At 35.8% G+C, this 17,829-nt stretch overlaps 1 protein-coding gene across 1 annotated transcript in view; it reads right to left on the reverse strand.

The window, feature by feature from the left end:
- Window positions 1-262: 262 nt before the first annotated feature.
- Window positions 263-17,829, reverse strand: part of LOC107731708 (collagen alpha-1(XXV) chain-like) — a gene marked incomplete at its 3' end in the record, with an annotated part of 113,791 nt that continues 96,224 nt past the window's right edge. The window contains exons 3-10 of the mRNA XM_016542854.1: window positions 17,539-17,583; window positions 16,207-16,214; window positions 14,881-14,907; window positions 6,163-6,189; window positions 5,463-5,489; window positions 3,922-3,948; window positions 3,153-3,179; window positions 263-599 (exon numbers count right to left, since the gene is read on the reverse strand). Of these exons, the coding sequence (XP_016398340.1) occupies window positions 263-599; window positions 3,153-3,179; window positions 3,922-3,948; window positions 5,463-5,489; window positions 6,163-6,189; window positions 14,881-14,907; window positions 16,207-16,214; window positions 17,539-17,583 (525 nt within the window). The remainder of the gene's footprint in view (window positions 600-3,152; window positions 3,180-3,921; window positions 3,949-5,462; window positions 5,490-6,162; window positions 6,190-14,880; window positions 14,908-16,206; window positions 16,215-17,538; window positions 17,584-17,829) is intronic.

Below are 17,829 nucleotides of genomic sequence, written 5' to 3' on the forward strand. Positions count from 1 at the left end.
TATATATATATATTGATTATGTGGTAAAATATGACCCAGATATTTTTTGGTGAGATTCGCCCTGCATCAGCCTCATTCACTGAAGCACAAACTACTTGCATGCAACGCTCTGATCCTTCACACATGGATGAGCTTATTTGATTGTAAGTATAAGACACACAAACAATAACACAAGCAATCATGCAAAATGACATGGGTTAAAATTGAGGAAGATGAAGATCTAGTAAGGGGAGTGTCTGCACATGCCTTGCACACATGCTACCTTCAGCATACGCCTCTGGAAACTGGGCTGATCGGCCGAGATGTAGCTGTGATCGTAACGAGGAAAGACCATCTGTGCATTTGAGTCCCCAATACAAAGAGACAGGAAATCCCCGGAAAAACAGATGGAGGAGGAAAAGACAAAGGAGAAACAATAAGAGCATTGAAAACTTCAGATTGAGGGATAGTGAGGAAACTGAGCAAGATCTCAGGGGCCATGAAGGGAGACGGCCTTCCCGGACATGGAGCGGCTTGGAGATGAAGGCTATGGCAGCAGAGAAGAGACCAACCTTAATGAGAATCTGATTACTATGCAGGCCTGCATGAGTGCCATGACCCTGCGAGAGGAACAGGATGGACAGAGGAGCAGAGATACACAGACCAGTCATCAGAAAAGCATTGACAGAGCATTTCGCTGCCACTGGATTGTGAAATATCAAACCCAGTAGAGCACCTTGCAGGAATTTGGATGATTTAGCTTTAGTTCAAGATATACCCTTCTAATGACAGACCTATATATAACGGTCAAAGCAATTATTTTTGACTATTTTGAAATGAAAGCAACGAAACGCTGCGTCTCAAAATTGACCAACATCCTTGTCAATGCACACTACCTTTCAAAAGTTTGGGGTCAGTGAATTTTATTTTATTTATTTATTTTTTAAGAAATTAGGAAATTTTTCTTGATCATCAAATCCGCATATGAAGGATTTCTGAAGGATCGTGTGACACTGAAGACTGGAGTAATGATGCTGAAAATTCAGCTTTGCATCATAGAAATAAATTACATTTTAAAATATATTAATTTATTTTAAAAACACAGTATTACTGTATTTATTGTATTTCTGATCAAATAAATAGAGACATCTTTCAAAGACACTTAAAAAATCTTACTGACCCCAAACTTTTAAATGATGGTGTACATTTTATGTCATTTTAATTCACTTTAATATTTTTTTCCTATGATTTTGTTAAAAAAAACTGTAAAATAAGTGTTTATTTAAATTAAGCAATTTTTACTTGCTGTCATTATAATATATATGATATGATATGATATAATAATTAAAACATTATGAATAAAATCCCATTTGCTTATACAGTATATAGTATACATTCGATATATATTGTTGAGTTCTCATTGGATATGACTGGATCGGTTATTCAAACTCATGCCATGTCATGAAACTTAAAAACAACACTTGCAATTTTGACTTGATCTAAATACGGACAATGTGTCTGCACTGCATAAATAGAACTGTGATTCAAATACAACATGACCAAATAATGTAAAATTGTTGGTCTTGCCACCCTGAAATAACACTGGACAAAAACCATGGTTTTATTTTTGTTGTCTTAAATCACATTGGTCTGAACAACATATTTATGTTCACTTGTCTCTGCAAACCATAATCTGAGAGCTGGATTGTGCTGACAGCAGTAACAGAGAGCTGCTCGAGAAGCACAGAGAAATGTCACATGCCTGCCGCAAAAGATTTTAAATAAGGTTGTGCCGTCCAGGTAAGGAAGGATGTCACTTTTTTTCTCTCTTTGAATTTGAGAAACTGACAAAAATTGAAAAGTGTAAGGATTATTTTATAGCTTTTCACTGTCGTATTTTTTATTTTTTTTTTAAACCTGGCAAAGCTTTGAAAGTTCAAAAGCTAATCAAAGTTAGCTTCAAAACATCGGAGAACTAAAGCCTTGCAACAGAGAAAGAGAAAAAAAGAGCAAAACAGAGAGAAAGTAAGAGTGACACAGCATGTCGATGCCAGCGTGAGGGTTGAGTTAGCAGGGATGTGGTGACCTGAGGGATGCTTGAGGTTTCCCACACTGCTGCTTTACTCAGCACTACACACACGCTCAGCTAACTAAGCTTCCCATAGACTTCTATTGTTCTTACATTATATAAATTACGCTAATTATATTTTCAGCAGACTAACCCCAACCCTAAAATAAAACTTGTGGCATTTCTAGAAGAAAATAAAGACATCATTTACTTTCTATTTTTCCTTTTGAGAGCTTCCCCGCAGGGAGGTTTGTTAGGATTTAGCTGGCCTGTAGACATTTTTCATTTTTTTGCTCTGAAACATGCAATCAACACACATGCACAGATACACACACAGCAGACTCCTTAGTGAATCAAAATAGATTCAAAATAGATAACTCCCATGATTGTTTCTTTTAAACATACAAGAGAAGCAGGATATGTATCAGAGCACTGTTCAAGTCATTTCAGAAAGTAAAATTTTATATGATTATGTTTGAATGTATGTGTGTGTGTATATATAAACCATTTTTATTTATATAAAGTATAGTGCTTAATTTAAATAAATACTTATTTTACAGTGTATTAAAAAAATTAATGTTGAGACAAATGTTGGTAAATTGACAAAAATATTGGTGAATTTCGGAACACATATAGGCAAAATGAACACTTCTTTGTTTAATGATGATAATTTCAAAATAGCCAAATATTGACCAAATAATCCTATGTTTGGATTGGGGCCACTACTGCCGCATGTGGGTGTGGTCACTCTAAAGAAATTACCCAACCCAATAAAAAAAATCGATATTTTCTTCCCATATCTACTTTAGTTGCCCATCTCGCATATCTGCACATTCATGTATTGCCACTTCTTTGAATGTGTGTGAGAAAAATAATAAAGAAAGATCAAGACAATAATAGAAAGAGTGAATTCAGCCCTCTGCCACACACAGTTCAGCCCTTCAATTCTGATTTATGATGTATCTTCATAAATGTGATTAATATCTAGTCAGGTATCGTTCTCATTATTCTGAGGCACATTTGACATTCTGTTCCTCTGACTGTAAGGGAAAATATTAATATAAAATAAATTTATTCAAAGTGACAGAAGTATGCGTGTACTGACCCTTGGCCCTGTATCTCCTTGATCACCCTACAACACAAAAAGACAAGAAATACAATTAGCGACACGTGAACTATGGTAAATACTAGATTTCTTGATATTCTGAAGAGAATTTGAGTGGTTCGTGACTGTGTGTGGATGATTGCTAAGGTGTCTATGTGGTGGTTTGCAATTTGTCCGTCCACACCGAAGGTGAAAATGTTGTTGGAAGTGAGATGTATGAAATATTACTTGATGATACTTGTCTTAACAAACACTGCTTTTGTTTTACATCTAACAGAAAGCTTCCTGGCCCACTAACAAGATGAGTTAGCTCATTTAATCAGACTCAGTCATAATTTAACCTTTATCTTATAACAAGAGAGCATATAAATTAAATCAGGGCAGAGAATGAGAATAGATATGTTTACTAATTACTACTGTATAAATGAGGAACACTGATCTGGGAGAAAAAGCATCCTGAGGCTCTCCATGTTTTTGTTTTATTGTGCATATATTTTTTTTTCACTGCAACCAGGAAAAGAATTCAAGACGGTCTTCATTTACCACAGGTTTCTTGTTTCTCTCATTTCATGCCTGACACAGTTTACATACCCTCCAAAACATGTGTTTGAAGATAAAAGCCAATGCAAATGAAATTTGTGAGTTGTTTTAGAAATTGGAAAACATCTGCTTGCTGAACGAAGCATCCTGTGTGTGTGTGTGTGTGTGTGTGTGTGTGTGTGTGTGTGTGTGCTGTACAATATTGACAAAAAAAAGATACTAAATGTACCTTATCTCCTTTTGGTCCTGGCAACCCCTGGAAATAAATGAGTTGGGTGTGATGATTAGACAGATATGCTGAAAATACAGCATAGTTCAAAAACATACCATGTGAACCATAAGTCATTCACTAAGAGTCTTTAGCATCTCAGTATCCTCTAACTTTCACGTGCATCTCATCTTCAAAGTTTTTTCTAAGTCATCTTTTTCCCAACTAAAAGTATAGGCTGCACCTCACATCTGCACTAGATATAGCTGTAATCTTTGATCTTAAAAGTCATTTGCAAATAACATGGTCAAAAGTCTGGGAATATGATGAATGTACAACTGACTGAACATAAAGAAAATGGTTGGAGTGAAACTATGTGAGTGGAAATGATAGGGAAGAGAGTCTATGGCAACCTTCATACCACAAGACAACTGCCAAATTCACATTTTCTGCACAAATCTGATATTTTTATGAGCTTGTTCACATGACCTTCTCACTGTGACCCATTTCAGACACTGGTCTGAACTGACGAGGCTTCGAAACTGATCTACATGTGTAAAACACATTGCTTTGAAAAATAGAGGCAATGCTAGTGAAGCTGATGCAAAGTGCATGTTGAATAATTATGAGGGTGAGGAGGTGAAAAAAGGGGGAAATTGTAATAATGATGTAAAGAACCTGAGTGCTGTAAAAACATACTCTAATTAAAACATATTTAATTTTTTAATCAATAGCAGTTTTAACTGTAAACTGTCAGTAAACTGTAAACTGTAAATGTGTTTGTCACATTGCAAAAGTGCATTACCATAATTTAATTCCACATATGAAAGTAGCAAAGGCTGGCATAAAAAATGTCAGAGTCAGTGTGATTCTTGCTGTTCACACTGTCATCTAAACAACATCTGTGTCACATGTGAATTAAATCAGATTCAACCGTGGTGCAACTACAAACTCTTACTCATTTTAGATAGAGAATATTCTATGATCCGCATCAGTTATATGCATCACAACATTTTCAGCCTGAATGAGACCTACTGTATGACCACCTTAGACTTTCTTTCATGCGAGTCAAAACAAAACAACTGTCTTTCACAGGAAGCCACAGACGAATGGCGTTTTGAGGTGGTCTGCTTTCCAGAAGAAGTGGTTTACGTTACATTGGACAAATGGCTTTCCTTTGGCAGCGCTAAAGAGCGTGACAGGGTTCATAAACGACCGCCTATCTGCAACAGCACAAGCTAACAATGATGAATTATCTCCTTTTGGTGTATAATCCATTATTTCCATCTCATTTGCGGATAGACATACAAGGTAAAAGACATTTTGTGGTGTGTGACCCTATATCTGAGGTGATAGATGGCTTGAAAACTTAAATAGGAGTTTAATCCCCCTGATGCCATGCAAAAATAAAACCATAATTCCTCATGTACACAGTATGAGCGAACAGCTTGCAGATTTGTGTTTATAACTTCCATAAACCTACTGTTTGAAGTAGCACTTATTTGTCTACAATATAAGACAATAACCTTCAGGGCACAGTAGAAATTTGAAATTGTATTTACCTGGCTTCCTTTAGGTCCAGGGATACCCTGCAAATAAACAAATCAATTATTACATTTCTAGTCAAAAAGAGCTTAAAAGAGCCCACCTCTAAATCTCTATGACATTGTGGTCTCTAATTATAGATAATTCAGGTCCCTCTTTCAATGTAAGTCTGTCCTTTTTTCAACTGTTTTAACATCCGCAAGTCAAACATCATAATTCTGATTGCTTTCGAAAAGTTACACAATTGAGGCATCATTTATATTCACAACATAAACACAGATTTACATGGCAGATTTTGTCACTGGTGTGGTACCATAAGGTACAACGTCTAAAAGACACATTAGTGCCTTAAAGTACATATTATTACCTAAAATGTACATATTAGCATATTTTGAAAGGGTACCATCTCAGTTACAGTTGTGTACCTTTTTTCTGACAGTGTAATGGTTAGTGTTTATGAGCAATAATAATAAAAAATTATGTATGTAATCAAATGAAAGAAGCATCAACTTTGTGGCTGTTTCAGTTACAAGCTTCTTCCAAAGTGACTTAAATCATTTGAAAGCCAAATGTCACTCATAAATTCACATACTACCTTGGAAAGGCTGATTAAGTAATTAAATGTCCAGTAATGTGAGAATACAAAACCTGTTTTCCAAACACACACACACACACACACATTCTCATCTTGTCTCTTTAAAGCTCGGGAATACTCACGGGTTTGCCATCCAGACCAAGTGGACCCTGAACAGTGGAAAAAGAGAAAAACAGACGATTAAACCCCAGGAGTCCACCATACAGCTGGTCATAAAAAGGGAAAGTGCAGATAGACTCTGAGGGGAAGTGTGAGGGGTAAATCAAAAGATAAAGATCAGGAGAGAAACATAGAATTAAATCAAAATGATCATGTTGGGGCATTATGTCATTCTTCTATTTTTAGGATGAGGACAAGTCAGACCCGTTTCTTTTGACTTACAACATAAAATCTTGTTATTGCAACCAAAATTTAAGATTAGACTTACAGACTTAGTAAAGATTCAAATGCAAGGGAAATCAATGATCTAGAACAATTGTTGGGCATTGTAGTAGCCTTGGCTTTTTCATGTGTTTTATCTGTTATACTGATCAGATATGCGCATTATACATATGGCTATAAATAAAAGATAATCTAATAAATAATTGTCAGAAGTCATTTCAATATTTAACAAATAAAATCCACCGTAGTCCATTTATGTTGTTTTAAAATCAGTTTTAGTCAGACCAGGAAATTAAAAGTTGTGCAGTTGTCAAAAATAGAAAGGATGTGCCAAATTGGCAGTATAAAATAAGTTATTATTACTTTTATTTTGCAGAAAGCTCCACAGACTGTGTGGGACTGTAATGGGAGCAACCTAGTGTCCAGTATAGACACTCATCTGAGTAGTTGTGAAAAAGGTGACCTTACAGGATTTATTTTTGTTCTGATGTCAGAGGTGAGAAGTCCGATTTAAAAGTGTCATGAAGCACCTAGACTTATTCTAAAAGTAGCAGTGTCAGATAAATCACATACTTTTAAATGAATTGTGGGAGGTCATCAAAATGCCAGAGACCTTTGAACTTTGAAACATATATCTGTACAATTTCTGGCCCTTTTTTAGTTGTCTCAAAAGCTTGTGACAATCCCACATCAAAAATGCACGCTCAGTTTATTCCCACTTTTTTTGTGTACGTGTTAGGGTGGGAAAAGGGGGAACATGATATCCCACATGCATAAACAACGTTTTGGAAACAGAGAGAGGAACATAAGCCTTGTTGCAACCTGCAAGTTGGTCACTCAGTCTTGTCATAACAAATGCATTTAAATTTTTAAAAAAAACACACACAATCCTGATAAAAGGTGTCATGGCCCCCCAAGACCAATGTGTAGTTGGATGGTTGATCGAGCTCCAGAAGATTAAAAAGTTGGTGGCTTTGAAAGAATTTTGACAGTTAAAGATTAAAAAAAAGGGCTGGAACAAAGAATCCTAAACTCTACAAAGAACCATTTTAGCATAAAAGGGTTCTTCAGAACAATGTGATTCTAAATAGAACAATGTGTAAAGAACCTTCAAAGAACCATGTTTTTTGTTAGAGTGTAGAGTCAAATTGGACTCAAATTGGACTACTGCTTTTACTGCAGGGAGCAAAGGAAAGTAGCAATTATGAAAGATTGAGAGACTATACAGGTAAGAGAAGCGTGCAGCACAGCCTGAAACCAACAACATCCTCTCTATCTGTAAAACCCAGAACATTGAATTTAAAATCTCCCTCTCCCTCTCAATCTGATTGGTGTAGAGTCACAGGTAAGCCTAAAATAATATAGTTTGATCAGCTCTCTAGTCACTCAAACACTCATGATTTGCTGCTAGTACTCACAATGATCTACAATCACAGAAAACAAATTAAATTTTAATATTTTGGATTAGAGGTTTGTTAACAACTAACACTAAGCATGAGCAACGGTGACAGTGATGCATATATTAGCAGACAACACTAATAATTAGTTCAAAGTGTTAAAAAAACATCTACTCCATTTCACCACAACTTCATGTAAAAAAATGATTTTTCAAAATAAATAAAACACAGGTTATTGCAGTACATTTGACAAGAAAACACTATTTCAGTCTTTCTACTTCAAAATTTAATGTGTTACTTAATGTTCTTTGTAACTATAAAATTATGATTAAAAATTCTTTCAGAGTCAATCCTAAACCCATTTTTTTCAAAGTAGCTTTTCTTATTAAAGTTTGTATTTTAAACGTGCATTAATCAGAAACTGCACTGTATTTCCTTCATGTCATTCTTTGAAAAGAATTCAAAATAAGTGGCATTCAGAAAACGATATGAATTTGCAGAGTTCACCAAATGAAAAATTGGTGCTCACGTGTTTGTGTGCGTATGAAATGAACACAAGGTCTAGTGTGACAGGCCCTTCAAACTTCAATGAAGTGTCTGTACCCAAAAGTAAGGGAACATCCTGGGCTAAAATAACGAATGCTAAGCTTCTGCCTTTGAATAAACAGACAAAAGATGTACGAGTCCATTGAGGACAATAAACAATCCCTGATTTTAAGCATTCCCAGAGGTATGTTAAGGACGTGCTAGAAGCTCTAATCATACATCTGGGAGCGTTTACACGGCTTGCTCTCTGCAGTGTCTCCTCATGCTGAGCAGACACCATGTGCACAGGTCAATGCCAGCGGACTTCCTGCAAGAGAAATGAAGGAATCGGCTAAGACATTTAACTCTGATTTATGACCATAGTACTCAGGGTCTGAGACCCTTTAAGCTCATCATTGTGAGGAGGAGATCGGTCTTCCCACTGGTCACTATTGCTGGGTCTAAATCTGTTGACCCTCAGGGCCAAAGACTCTTACATTTGTAATTGAATACTCCATCAAAATGATTGGGGTATTAAAGGTTTTCTTCCTCAGAAATCCCAGAAACACTACCAAAAAAGAAGCCACTCTTGAATTTTCATGGACAAGCATCACTCACATTATGATCCAAGAATGTATCCTTCAAATTTCCAAACGTCCTGCTATCTGCCTCGCACCTGAAGGTCCATATGGATGCCACACATGAACTAACACAACTCAATTTATGACCCCCTGAAGAGTGAAGGTAAGCATGAAAAAATTAAATCCATCCGTCATTCCTAAACCTGCTTTTCATTCCTCTCCTGCAACATATTGGCTGGCCAAACTAAGTACAAAACCTCCTAGAAAAAAACTCATATAAAACAATTAAAAGAAGATTAATCCTGGATATTTTATTTTGTTGTGTGCACCGCTGAATTCCAAGGAGGAACAGCAGGAAAACATTCCAAAGTAGCACAGATTTACCACATTTATTTAACCACAAAGTGCAAAGGACTGAGAAAGAGGATTCAGATTACCAGTAAAGCCTCGAGAAAATGAAATAATTACTTTTTTGTCTGCTGCCCTTTGCCAGTGTTAAAGTTTTTCAACTTTGCTATAAATCATAAATTCATCACAGGGTAATCGAAACGCTTTGAGTTCAGGCCTACAAAAGCATTCCTGCTAAAACTGGACTTCGTGGTGGGCTCAATGGTGCTTTGTGGGAAATCTGGACGGATTGTATCGATAGGCCCTTTGAGTCAAATCAAGACTTAAATGTTTTAATCAAAAGAATCTTTCACAGGTTTTGACTGCCTTCACCTACTTGAGAGATTGTGTTTGGGTTGGACAGTATAGAAATGTCCCATCTTTCATTGCCAATATCTGGTTTTAAGCCCTTAAATGCACTGCAACTTTTCCAGTAAAAATATCTAAACGTGATTTACTTGAAGAATATTGCACAAGACATTAAGACTTGTTTTCAGAGAATATATATCAAATTAAATATGATTAAAGATTTTTCTTATACCACTTGCAAACTGTTGCAAAAAATTGAATCACAAACCCCATAAACCTACATTTTAGACGAACAAGACAAAAATACTCAGCATCTATTTTGTAAAAAAAAATCTATTTTGTATAGATCTTATTGTGAACAATTAATCCATGTATGTGTTTCATTTTTACTTCTTTACAATTTACTTTTTTTGACCTCATCATGTTTAATTAAAATATAACTCCATCTTCCAGTGAAACCCTGCATCTTAACAATCGATAACAAGCGACAACAACACCCACATCTCAAAAGTCCCTGTCCGTACATTTTTAAATTTTTGATAATCCAATACTGTAAGATGTACATCACAAAACTTAAAGAAATTACGTGTTGCTAATTGAATTTCACAGTGTTATATCGTAACAGAGAAAGAATTTAACCACTTGAAACTTGATAGAATTTGTGATAGCAGGCACGGTGTGTAATATATATTTTTTTTTTTTCATGGATTACGCAAATGTAATAAAATTAAATATTCATTGGATTATGAATTCATCAATGATTCATTCCATTTTTTAAATGAAAAAAGAGATTAGGCCAATCATATAAGGAACTGAAGTGGACAGCGGATAGAGATGCATACAATGCAAACCCCCTTGTTGTTCAGGTTTCATTTTTCTGCCTGAAAGAACCACAATCTCATCCCTGTGTGGCTCTTCAAGGCGAGACGACCCCTCATCTGGATCCAATGTCCATGAACTCTCCACAGCTCTCTGTTCTCCTTTCTTCTCTGAAGGGAATATCGTTTATTGGACTGCTTTATACTTCAAGTACATGGAAATACTTTGGGACATGTGACATCCACTTCTCTCCCACCGGGCTGCCAAGAAAGATGTTCCTGGATTTCAAAAAAGAAACACTACCATGTCTAGAATATTCATGAAAGGCCTTCATAGGGCATATTTTTGCTCCGTTATTCCGTAACAAGAATTGTTATACTAGACATTTCTAGGTAAAATAGATTTTTACATTTTCTGGAGAAAATAAAAGTGCCTTGTGTACTCGTACAACTCGATCTTTCTTAACAAGCAATCTCCATCAGTAGTATGATTTCTAAGGGGCTGTTTACACGACTCCATTTTCAACTAAAAATAGAAAACTTTTAATGCATTTTGGTGACCTGAAAATGCTAAATTTTTGAAAGCTATACTGCTATCATCTCCATGTAAACTGCAAATTTACATGGTAAAAAAAAAAAACAGTGACCTCATGTGCATTATGTGTTCAGTCTATAGGTATGTACGCAGATGCATAGTATTTCTTTACAGTGGCATCGCCAACTACTGGCCTGGCATGAATAATACAGCATTTTTAGTCATTTTTCGCAGATCTGTGTGAATGAGATCGTTTTGACATTTTCAGCAACGCAAAGGAAAAACGTCTCCATTTTTAGTACATTGATGTTATGTATTTTCTGTAAATCCCACCTTCTTGCATCTGATGACTGGTCGATTATATATATTGGTCAGACTATACTTTTCAGTTCTTACCTTCAGCAAGTATGAAAACAATAAAACAAAGCCAAAACCAGGACATTTTAGGGAGTTTAGAAATCCTGGCCAGGACATGTTCGGAAAAAAGAGTCACCCTATCCATCACATGCTCAAATCCAAAGGCATCATTTATGAGAGAACCTAAACGACAGTCTCATGAGAGCCGTTCTCAGCAGCGTCTGCATGTAATACAGTCTGTTTACGATACCGCTAATCAAATCACTGCCTCAAATGAGCACAGACAGCATGTGGGCACCACCTGAGCTTATAAGAACAATGGCAAAGCATCTACACACATGTTGTGTTCCCATATGTGAGTAACATTAACCCAGTGCACTTACAGAACAGAATTAACCTGGATCTAACTGGATTCCATCAAACGTATATGCGTACACTTCCTGTTTGGCTCCTGTTGCTCATCAACTAAACTCCTTACGGTTAGTGTAACGATGTAAATTATATTTACTTGAAATCATCTGCTTTTTGTCATTAATAATCCTCGCCATATGACGTAAGTTAACACAAACTGTGTGTCAAACCAGTTTACAGGATAAGAACAATCATGTTGTGAGGGAGTAAAGAGGATTGTTTAAAAGATGGCTATTGCTGGTGAATAGAGTGAAATCACTAGCGTATGTTTCACAGTTGCTGGCCGAAAGCATTTTGAGATTGCGTTGTACACCATAAAGGATGTGGATTTGGGGCGAGTTCACACACGCACCTGTCGCTCTGTTCCAGATGCTGCAGACGCTTGGCAGATGCTAATGGACGCGCTCCAGGTTAGGAAATCCGATCCACTCACACATAGTGAGGTGTTCTACTATTGAGCCCAATGAGACCAAACAAAGTGCCAATGTAGCCCCAGGTGTCTTTTTTTTTGAGTGTGTCTAAATCCTTTACTGTATAGGAGTTAACCTCAGTTATATATGTAAGGGATAATGTACATCCAGCCGGTTGTTATCGCAGAATAACCCCCAACAGGGTGATCAGGACCCCGACGTGAAGCGGAGTTTTGAGAATTGAGTTTTAATATTTTATTAGCTAAATAAACGCAAAACTGTTCCTGGCAAGAGTATAGCGCCGACTTCAGTTACCTGGATGAGCCTGTGTTATTCGTTTTTACCGGTTGTTATCGAGGGATAACATACCTCGTAATGTTGCGACTGACCAATCAGAATCAAGATTTCCTCAGAGCTGTGTAATAGATCATTTTAATGTGCATATATTTAAATTTATATCATTTAAAACTATATAAAAAATACATTTAATTTGTTTATGAAAATTATCACATTCCCATCATTGCAATAAATAACTAAATAAATAAATAATCTCAGATAATGCAATTTCCAGGTCACATTTAAACATTTTACTTTTTATATATGTTTTTTAAAATATATAAAAATACATTTAATTCTTTATGAAAAATATAGCATTTCCATTATTGCAATAAATAAATGAATACAATGTAATTTAAATGTATGTTTATGAAACTGTCATTAAATAGATTTCAATAACAATAATAATAATAATAATAATAATAATAATGAATGAATGAATGAATTAATTAATAATGTATTTGAACAGCATGAATTTCATTACTATATTAGCTATTTTACTATAAAGGATTGAATACATACATTTAATTTATTTATGCAAATATAGCATTCCCATTATTGCAATAAATAAAGTTTATTTATGATTTTAGTGTATTTAAATGAACAGTTCATTGATTTCATTGCATCTGAACATGACTTTTATTACTTTACTACAGTAATAAGCATGAGATTTTATTCCTATATTTATTTTTGCATAAAATGTATACATATGTTTACATATATACAAAATATACAATTTTTAAAAAACTCTCTTTTGATTTTAGAGTGAAATATGACCCAGACTTTTCTTTGTCTCAAGAATGAGTGTGTGTAGCATGTACACACACACAGACACACCTGTCTATAATTAACCACAGACTTTTCCCGGCAGACGTACAAATCTGGGAAAACCATGAGTGTACCTCTGATACTAATTTGCTGGGCATGACTGACCCAGCCTGGCATAGACCGTTATCTAGAGGCTGATCTTACAGCAGATACGCCAGCATATCAGTACAGACATCACTATGATTTACTGCAACGATAGTAGAGATAATGGGTACAGAGACAGGAAGTGGGGATGTAATAAATAATATCTGCAGTATAATTGGCTAAAGAGGCACAGTAAGGCTTACTTAGAACTCCCAGACAAATATACTCTTATTGAACTCCTACTTCACGCCGCGAGGTGAGTAAGGCCTGTTAACTAAACATATCTTGATATCTGGAGCCAAACCAACCAAACCATGGGGTCCACAATTAAGATCCAGACAAAACAAGGTACAAAGCCTCATTCGCTTTGTGACTAACCACAATTTGACCCCAGGTTCACCTTGACATGTTCCAGAACAGCCTGCTGCTTATCATTCTGCTGTCCGCTGTTCCACTGACAGCCACTAGAGGCCACCAGACCAGTTCTACAGTAGATCATACAATCACAACAATGATCCAATTCAATTGGAAATCTGTTTGGACCCCAAGAATTGATCTCATGTTTGTATCTACATAAACAGAGGTGCTGAAAAATATATAAACTGATTATTGATTGTTTGACTGGGGCTTGTTTCATAAATGAAATACAAGATGCAATTATGACTCACAGTTTACCAAGCAAATGTCTTTTCTTTTTATTTGAACACAAACAAACTACTCTAATCAAAGTCCAGTCATCAGAAAACAATCATCAGATTTGTGTTGTACTTTAAGAGATCGGAGTACCTCTGCCCATATGTCACAGTTCACATGTGATGTTTTGTCTACGCCCGATTCATTTATAAACGCCCAACTGCTTTCCTAGTACTTTCCATTTCAGGGTTCAAGAAACCAGGAAATTATAAAGTAAAAGTCCTAAGTGTTTCTGGCCTGCTGTCCCGGACACGTTTAGCCAAAGGGATGAATCTATAGTGGTTTCAACAGAGAAACACCATTACCAGCGTAATTGAGCCCAGCAGCGCTTTCACTCTTTCCAGGAAACTCAACATCATTATCAGCCATGTTGCTGAAATAGCAGCGAAAGAGTTTCATTCTTCGTCAGAGACGATGGTGTCCATAATGAAGAGTGTTTGAAACTTTTTAGTGCTTATTTTAGACACTATTACTAACACTTCTCTCACTGCATAAGCTGTTTAATTCATGTTCCTCTTAAAAATATATATTCTATGACCCTGCTAACAAAAATATGTTTTAAGAACGTTTTGCTAAAACATTTTGTGTTTTTATTTTAATTTTTTTTAGTTATGTGAACATTCTCTGTTAGCTGGGGAGCTGCACAGATATTTAGTGAGACAGAAATGAAAAAAAAAACAGAGATGAACAGCAAGTCAACTGGAGGTGATAGAAGGAATTAGAAAAAGAGCTCCATAAAATGGAGATTAAAACCCAAGAAGAAACTAGATCATTAAAAGGACATTTACCGGGTAACCGTCTCGCCCAGGTTTGCCCTGTGCAAAGAAAAATTAGATATAATGAATAAATATAGACCTACAGTAGATTTAAAAAAAAAAAAAAGATTACAAATCCCAAGGTAACATCATGACAGTTTTCATAATCTCAAGAGAATCTGTTCAGCTTCATAAAAAAGCCAAATATTTTAAAATCCAGTGTGATAAAAATTAAACTACTGTAAATTATTCTTATTAACCAATCTGAACTTGAAGAACGTACTTGCACATTCCAAAACTTTAATAGAGAAACACAACCTGTCAGTCTTTCCACAATGTAAATCTCTGTTTTATGTGTTTATTGGTTGGAATAACAGCACTTTGCAGGATTATAAATGAAAACTTCAAGTGTTTTAGGGTTTCTTAACATTGCAATAGACTTCTGAGTAAATAAACCGGTGGACCTCTGCTCTACAGAAGACCACAAACTAAACGTGAAAGTTAGCAAACCAACCTAAACTGTTCAAATGTTGAAAGCTGTCACATAATTTGACATCTGCGAGCATTAAACAGATCAATGAAATCTTCATGACAGCCTGTTAAAATATGGATTAGAAGCCACATATCTATTTGCAACAAGGTGTTGACAGCTTGGTTTTAACCTAAATCTAAAGCAGGTGACAAACAGTTTGCAACCTGTTCTTATGCTGTGTTACACTTTTGTTGGATACCAGAACTTTAATGTTGGTTTGAATATTGTAAAACTTTAATATCAGAAGCACCAGGGCCCAGTTTCACAAACGGGGTTTAGCTTAAGCCAGGACTAGACCTTAGTTAAATTAAGATATTTAAGCAACTTTTACAAAAATGCCTTAGAAGAAAACATTACAGGTGTGTATCTTGACACAGAACAATGACACTGACATATTTTAAGATATGTCAGAGCAAGATATTTTCAGTTGAGACAGCTCAAACATGCATTTTAGTCTGGGACTAGTTTAAGCCTTGTCTGTGAAAGCGGGGGCTAATCTCCTAGCCTTAAACTTGCAGCTGCTCTGAAATGAATATTCCAGAACTTTATTCTTTAAGCTTTATTCTGGAATCTCAAAAGAATGCTAATTCTAGCATGCAAATTTTTCAGAGGCTTAAATTTGAAGGTTCTAGAAATTTAATGTCAGATAAACTGGTGCACATATTCTCAAATGTAAAAATTTCAGGATGTATGAAAGATTCCAGAACTTGAAGGCTATTTCTCGGGTTTTATGTCTCACCCTTTAAACGTTTTATCAGCCTTACCACAATACAGAGCCCATATCTGCTACACGTCATTATTTTGAAGTGTGAGGACAGGGTACTTACTGGGGGTCCTGAAAAATAAAAGAAGAACAACAAAGAGACATTTAAAACAATCCAAATGTCTTTTAACTTTCAGTTTAACTTCAATAATAACACAAAATTACACGTCCACTTTTTTAACAAAAAGGTAAACCTCTAAACATTTTTTTCCTGAAATGTTCATCAGGTAAGCGTTATGACCCTCAGAGTAGAAAAAGAGGTTTAAAAGATGTGTTGAGGTTTCACGAAGCAGAAAGTTTATGTCATATGTTTATGCTCATGTCTAGATGCTGGCAGACTCTTAAGAGTTTAAAAGATAACATTCACTCAGCACAGTCAAGTTCTGACCATTGTGAACGAAATGGCCTCACCATTTGGAAAGCATTTAAGAGTAAGATGTTGAAAGAGAAAAATAATGAGAATGTGTTTTACAGTTTAATTGAGCACATCAAAATTGTTTAGTAAAAAGATTCATCATTTAATTGACGAGGGTTCTAATTAAACGAGCGCTTTTAACTTTTTAATTATCATGGACGCACACGACCTGCCTAATGTTTGCGTTGATTAGTCTGCTAAATATCTTCCAGCTTTCCAACCATATTTTCTCCCTCACACTAGAGAAACAAACAGACTGTTGTGCAATGGTGTTGTCTCAACATTCGACTCTTCCTGCTCGCTTCACGACCCAAACTACAACAAGCAGGCACAGCTAAACAGAACCACATCCAGCAGACTTAGTGACAAAATGACCCACTATCTCTATGTAAATAAAGTGTTCTGCCAACGTTTGAAGTTCCTCTCCCAGGGCAGCAGGGCTGGAACAAGTTTGAAAAACAGATGTAAAGAATTGTCATTCTGTCCGAATGCCAGTTGTATGGGAACGCCGCAATCTCAGATTTAATCGGATATGGTCAGAAGGTGAATATAGGTTCTGCTGTATAAACTGTACACATTATCCAAAGATAACAGATGTTTTCAGGCAAAACATTATCTGGACACCTTCTTAAATTTAACAAGCTATACTGATGGCTTCTCCGCAAGTGACGTCACGTGACAATGAATCATTCATTTCATTAAAACCTCTCTCAATCTGTGTCCTTGAGAGCCATGTGTGTGACTACAGCACAGCTCACTTAGAAATACATCACCATCCTAATTTGTATGGCCGAGTTATCATCAGTCTGAGTTTAATACCTCTGAATCATCTGAGGGTCTTCGGTGAATCAAAACCACATTCAATGAGGACTTCCTCCCAGTCACATCTAATGTTTATGAATTAGGCACACTAGTAACAATGTTTACAGAAAAGTGCTAGACATCAGGCATGGGGAACATAAATGAAGAGATTGCACTCACCAGGGTCTCCTCTTCTGCCCATCCGTCCACGTTTCCCAGGAGGACCTGAAGTCAGGAAAGATGTGTAATGACTTGAAAAATGTCTTACATAAAACTTTTTTTTTTCATTACTGAGGTTTCTGAACATACGGATTCATTAAAAAAAAATTTCAGATCATACGTTTGTAGAATCCTGTGAGAATGCTAAGCTGAAGTTATAATGAACTTTGAAATATATTTCAATTCCACAAAGAAATGTCTGGGTTACATTTGACAGCAAACTAAACTAAGCTAAACTAAACTAAACTAAAC

This window comes from Sinocyclocheilus rhinocerous, unplaced genomic scaffold, assembly GCF_001515625.1.
Source record: "Sinocyclocheilus rhinocerous isolate Xijiao unplaced genomic scaffold, SAMN03320098_v1.1 scaffold3446, whole genome shotgun sequence".
Taxonomy (NCBI): domain Eukaryota; kingdom Metazoa; phylum Chordata; class Actinopteri; order Cypriniformes; family Cyprinidae; genus Sinocyclocheilus; species Sinocyclocheilus rhinocerous.